Genomic DNA, 6,591 nt, shown 5'->3' with positions numbered 1-6,591 from the left:
AAAATGTATCTATTCAATGACTGCAGTAGGATATGTAGCCCCAGCTAGGTTTTACTTTATAGGATGCGTAAAGTTAGACTTGTGTTCATGGAAATGTATGTGTCACCTGTGTTTGCTATGAGGGTATTTGGATTGACTAGGGTCTTTGGTGATTCAATAAAATGTGGGGGGAAAACGGTATAGAAAGCAAACACAGATACTAAAGACAGTGGGAGGAGAGTGGGAGATGGCAGAAGGTAAGAGATAGGGAGGGAATCAAGGATGGGAGAAAAAGAAGCAAAACATACAGAAAACAAGAAATGGAAGATCATTTGTTGACAGTAACATGTATGTTGATGTGCTTGATTGAGACAATATACAGTGTACTCTGGATGGAAAATCTCATTTTGTATGCTGTAATGATGTACAGTGAATGAATGCAAATAAATAAATTGAAATTTAAAAAAAGATGCCGTATCATAAGGTATTAGATAATATTAAAAAAAAAAAATTACAAATAACGTAAGCACATACAAACACCCACGTCTCGGCCAGCCCCACAGCAGCATGTAAGTGCTGTGTAGAGGAACTGGATCCCGTGGGGCCCATGAAGGGCAGAGTCCCAGCTCCAGTAGCAACATGCAGGGCGCACATGAGTGTGCCCAGGACCCTGACAGGATGGGTTAGAGGGGAAGATGAAAGCACAGCCAGGCCCCATTGGAGGGTGCTTGCTCTCCCCTCTCAAGTGCACACACGTGTGCACTATCATGAACCAACTAGGGGCCAGCAGGTGGCGTGCTGGTTGAGGCACCAGACTCCCACATGGCCAACTATGGTCCGAGTCCCGGGCTTGATGGCTTGCTCTCTCACTTTCTGTCTCTTTCTCTCGTTAAATCAAAGCAAAATAATACATAAAATAAATAAAAAATTATTAAAAAAAAAAAAAAACTAAAGGTTGCCTTTCCAACCCCTTATGACTGGGTAAAACTCACTTTGGTAATGAAAAGAGTGAACAGTTAAACACAGTGACTGTCAAAGGGGAGAATGGACTGCTATGGCACCGCTACGGGATGCTAGAGCCAGGGCAGAAGGCCTGCGCTTGGACACTTGGTCAGCCCGGACATGCCGAGTGTGCCCACAGGTTTGCCTGTGGCCCAGCCTGGCTGGAACATGCCAAGCATGCCCACAGGCCTGCCTGTGGCACGGCCTGGCTGGAACGCTGGTGAAGAGCCATGGCATGGCAGGACCCATCCAGGATACCTGTCTCGGTCTCCCAATCTCGCTTGCTCTCTCATATGAAGAAATTTAAGTAAGCTTTAAAGAAGAAAGGAGGCAGGAGAGGGACACTTACCTCATCATTGAGCCAGTGGTAGTTCTTCAAGGTCTGGATATCCCCGCGAGTGATGCGCAGCTTGAAAGCACTGCTCAGGATCTCGTCCTGCGGGCCATGCCCTAGGGCATTACTGATTTCCTTCTCCATGTCCTGGAAGTCCAGGGGATGCTACTTTAATACGAATCATGGAAGTCCAAGACTGAAACATGCTTTGCATTTCTGCAGCATCTGATGTGACAAAAATGTACTATCGAAGGCATACTACACTGCAGTATAGAATGTTCACACTTACCGAATGTTGGTTCAATTATTCACTTCTGGAAACAGTAATTTATTTAGGACATTCACCTCTAAAGTATGGTCTGGAATACTCCACAACCTTTACTGAGCACTGTACGCCAAGCATGGTGCCAGACGCTTGAAGCACATAGTTAACCCTGACTTGTGAGAAAGGTATTACCACCATCTCATAGAAAAAAACACTGACACTCCCGGATTTATGTCACATGCTCGAACTCATGTCATTAAAGGCAGCGTCAAAATCTGAATCCAGGCACATGTAATTCCTTAGCCTTTGCTCCCTCCACAATACTAAAATCTTGATTTACTTCCTAAATTTGTATTTGAAACATTGAATAGGCCCAGCTGTGGTGGCACCAGTGGAAAGAAAGGCACTGCTGTGTGGTGGCTGGAACCCTGTGGGAGGCCTGGGCTTACCTCCCAACCCAGCCTCAAAAGGCGGGCGGGCTGGGTGGTGGTACGCACTGTGGTCCCAGCTAATCGGGCAGGGCGGGAGGGCCGTGGTGTGGAGATCCTGTCAAAGCACTTCTCCCCCCTCCATACTCACTTCCGCTCCTTCTCCCTCATTTAAAAAGATAAAAGTAAATTGAGGACATTTGAAAGAGCAGACTGTCCATTTTGACAGAAAGAGAACAAACAGGAAATAGAGGGCTTATTGAACAGATGATAGGGAGTTATACAGGTACATGCACATATGCCACAGATGAACCTATAGACCAGACGGGGTTTTCATCGACATTTTTACTACTGTTTCCTCTACTTTTGCTTTCTTAGTCCTTTCTCTCCACCTGCATGCCCACTACAGAGTAAGTGCTCAAAAGATAGTCACTAGGGACCAGCAGATGGCATAATGGTATGTCGCTGGACTCCCATATAGTCGACCACGGTTCAAGTCTTGGACCCAGCCTGAAACTCACTCAGGGCGCGTGTGTGTACCCGAAATCCCAAAAGGAGAACGGAGGAGAAAATATAGCAGTGTGGCCACCCCTCCGGGAGGTGATTTCCTACTTTCTGTCTCTCTCCAGCAAGCATACGCACCCTATAGCAAAAAAATCCCTCCTTAAAAAAAAAGATATTCACTGGATAGGACTGACCCGAGGGAGCCAGGGTGTATGCTCATACGGAAAAAGAGAACTTTAAGGCCAGCAGGTGGTGTGGTAGTTAAGGTGCTGGATTCCCATAGGGCCAAATGTGGTTCAAGTCCTTGACCCAGACACATGAAAATCACAGTGGGTGTGTGTACATGCGTGCCCAAAATCCCACGAGGAGAAACAGAGAAGGGACTGAGGCATGGCCATCTCCCCCTGGGGGGTGATTTCTCACTTTTCTTCTCCCTCTCTCTCTCTAGTAGCACATGAACCCCAGGACAAAATCCTAAAAACTAAAATAAAATTAAAAAAGAAAGAAAAAGAGAACTTAAGGGCTGGGTTCCCCTACTTACTGGTTGAGGAAACCAGATCCAATATAGCCAAGGGCAGTTCAAATCCCAGCCCTCACAGCTTAAAAACACACCATGCACATCTACGTGTGTGCCCCAAATTCTGAAAGGATGGAAAGATGAAGGAGGAGGGACTGTGGTATGTCCACTCCCCTTTCACAGGTGCTTCCTATCTCTCCCTCTCTGTCTTGTATACACTCCCTCTGGTAATTAAAAAAGAGAACTTTATCTTCATATACCTTCTTTTCTGTAAGTTTGTAGTGTTTCAAATGCAGTAATCAGCAAGAGGAATATTTTAGTAAACTATAATCACTTACGAAAAAACCAACAAACTTACTCCTAATACCAAACCCACAGTACAATACAATACACAGTATGTAACTCAACGTATCTGAAATGTCGAAGAATCTACAAAGAACCCATTATATTGTTTATGTGATAATTACCTCTACTCACATCTGCCGAGCATTAATCTGATCCCTTAGGCCACCTTCACGGATCACTAATGATCACTGTACCAAAGTGAGTATTTTACTTTTTTCCCTGTACAGTCATCCCTAGCCTGGAAAAAGTCCCCCAAACAAAGCATTCGTTCAAGCTTAGAATAACAGAATAGTTAAAACATGCCTCTTATTTTGAGCAATCCAAGAACAGTACCTCAGTAAGCTCAAGGAGGTCCTCTGGTCTTCGGTCCCTCTCTTGGCCTGAGCAGTTCCTTTCCTTTGTCTCGAGGACGGACATTCTCCTCCTAATTAAGCCATTGCTCCCACTGCCCAGGCGGAGTCGGGCGGACACTTCTTCTGAGAGGTCAGGCTCCAACTGGTGTCCCCGCCTCTGAGCAAAAACAGTTCCTGTGTTCTACCGACATGTTTGAACTCACAAATATAAGACATGTCACACATGGAATACAGAGCAGTGCTAGGAAAGTGAAAGAGAACCAGTCACTCCCCAGGGAGAGCAGATCTGGCGTATCTGTGCATCCCTGAGAGGGGAAACAGAAAAAGGCTCTAGATCTAAAGCTCAGATCACTCACTTCAAGCCATAAAACAGAACACTCACCACTCGACCTGAACGTAGCAAGGAAAGTATTTTCAGTTCTTCTATCCCAGTTAAAATTAATGTGGTTAAAGACATTTTGCAAAGTTTAAAAAGGCAAAAAATCTGATCTATGACCCCATTACTGGAGAAAAACCCCTGCTGCCTTTCTACTGAAAGCAAGCATCTCAGCTCATCTTTGCTGTTGTGAGTTAACTATCAGGCACGTGCATCTGCAGACAGACAGAGAGAAGGAGACAGAAAGAGAGTGACAAAGTACCCCTGGGGGAAGCGGGGTGCAATGGTCACATAGTCCCTGCTCTTTCATTCTCTTCTCCAGATTTTGGTCGTACATATGCGCCAGGGTATTTTTCAAGCAGCAGGGTCCTGGATTTGAACTGGTCAGTCAGTCATGTAAGATCCAGCCACTTTAACCACCATGCTACTGACTGCCCCGAACTTTCCTAATTTTTAAAATAATCTGCCCTACTAAATGGCGTCAATTTGGCATTAAGATGATGATAGGGAAGGGTCTTACCAAAGTTTCTGGGATGCTGACATAATCCTATTTCTTTTATTCTGTGTATTTTTCTGTAAAATGTAAGTACTTTTTCAAAAGTTAAACTAGGGGGAACCAGCAGTTGGCGTAATGGCTATGTCGCTGGACTCCCACGTAGTCGACCACAGTTCGAGTCCCAGACCCAGTGGCTTACACTCACGCCGGGTGTGTGTGTGTGCGTGCCCAGGATCCCGAGAGGAGAATAGAGGAGGAAGGGATTGCAGTGTGTCCATCCCCGGGGGGTGATTTCTCGCTTTCTATCTCTCTGTCTCTCTCTGTCTGGCGAGCGCACGCGCCCTATAGCAAAAAACCTCTCCAAAAAAAAAAAGTTAAACTAGGGGACCAGCAGATGGCTAGTGGTTACATCACTGTACTACTTGGCCAATTGTGGTTCGAATCCCAAACCTGGTGGCTTGAAAATCATGCCAGGGGTGTGAGCATGCATGCCCCAAATCCCAAGAGGAAAATGAAGGAGAAGGGACTGCGGTGTAGCCATCCCCACTGGGGGGTGGGGGGGGTGATTTTTCACTTTCTCTCTCACTGTCTCTGTTTCTCTCTGGCAAGCGCATGCAACAAACAAAAAAAAACCGTTAAGGAGCCAGCAGGTGGCATGGTGGTTAAGGGTGCAGGACTCCCACATGGCCGACTATGGTTCAAGTACTGGACGTGGTGGATTGTTTCTCACTTTCCCTCTCTCTCTCTCTCTCTTACTCTGGTCAAATTTTAAAATATAAATAAAAATAAATAAAGTTAAATAAAATAATTCTTTTAAAAAAAAGTTAAACTGGGGGACCAGCAGATGGCACAGTGGTTATGTCGCTAGACTTCTTCATGGCCGACCGCGGTTTGAGTCGGATCTAATGACGTGAAAATTATGCCAGGCATGTGTGCACGCGTGCCCAAGATCCCAGGAGAATAGAGAAGGGATTGCAGCATAGCCATCCTCTCTGGGGGTGATTTCTCATTTTCCCTCTTGCTGTGTCTGTGTGTGTCTCTCTGGGGAGCATACACGCCCTATAGCCAAAAGGAAAAAACTGAAATAAAAAAGTTAAACTGGAAAAGGCCAGTGGATGCTGTGGTGGTTATGGTAGCTGGCTCCCACATAGCCGACTACCAAGTTTAAATTCTCAATCAGAGGCTTGAAAACCATGCTGTGTATATGTGTATGTATGCATGTGCGCCTAAAATCCCAGGAGGAGAATGGAGAAGGGAATGCATATGGCCATCCCCAGGTCGAGGGAGGTGATTTCTCACATCCCCCTCCTATCTCTCTCTGGTAAACACATGTACCCTACAGCAAAAAATGCAAAAACAAGAGAAAACAAACCTTTTTTTTTAAGAATAAGGAAGGGGCCAGCAGGTGGCACAGTGGTTATGGCACTGGACTCCCACATGACTGACTGTGGTTTGAGTCCCAGACCCAGAGGCTTCAAATAACACTGGGCACTTGCACATGTGTGCCCAAAATCCTAAGAGGAGAATGGAGGACAAGGGATAGCAGTGTGGCCATCCCACCAGGGGTGATTTCTCACTTTGTCTTTCATTGTCTCTGTTTCTCTCTGGTAAACACACACATCCTATGGCAAAAACCTTAAAAAAAATAAATAAGATTAAGGAAGATTACGTATAAACAGAGCTTGGACAAGAAGCACACTAGACTCCAAACAGCTAGCCAGTACTCCTTCCTAGAGCTAACCGCCAGTTACCAGGCCTTCCTCACGGTCCCCGACAGCAGGCTCCAGGCTTGGCAGGGAGAGGGGGCTGCAGTCTCTCACTGGGTTTCAAATACCTGCCCCCTGCCCACGCGTAGGCTGAGCTGCCCTGCTCAGCTATGCCACAGGTGGTCGTGGGCAACAAATATGCAAGGCCACAGCTTAGGCTCTGACTGAGCCTGAAGTCAAAGTCTCACAAAGAAGAAAGGTTGTCTTAAGTCACAGTCTTAACAGT

The 6,591-nt window shown here is 46.0% G+C and overlaps 1 protein-coding gene across 3 annotated transcripts in view; it reads right to left on the bottom strand.

Annotated features, from left to right (window-relative positions):
- The window catches only part of SENP2 (SUMO specific peptidase 2), a gene marked incomplete at its 5' end in the record, with an annotated part of 44,515 nt that overhangs the window by 17,272 nt on the left and 20,652 nt on the right, over positions 1 to 6,591 (bottom strand). For all 3 annotated transcript variants that reach the window (XM_027776696.1, XM_027776697.1, XM_006160782.3), the window contains 2 exon segments: positions 1,331 to 1,462; positions 3,708 to 3,884. In XM_027776696.1, the coding sequence (XP_027632497.1) occupies positions 1,331 to 1,462; positions 3,708 to 3,884 (309 nt within the window).

Source organism: Tupaia chinensis, unplaced genomic scaffold (assembly GCF_000334495.1).
Source record: "Tupaia chinensis unplaced genomic scaffold, TupChi_1.0 Scaffold000708_1, whole genome shotgun sequence".
Lineage (NCBI taxonomy): Eukaryota > Metazoa > Chordata > Mammalia > Scandentia > Tupaiidae > Tupaia > Tupaia belangeri.
This window is presented reverse-complemented; position numbering and strand designations above follow the sequence as displayed.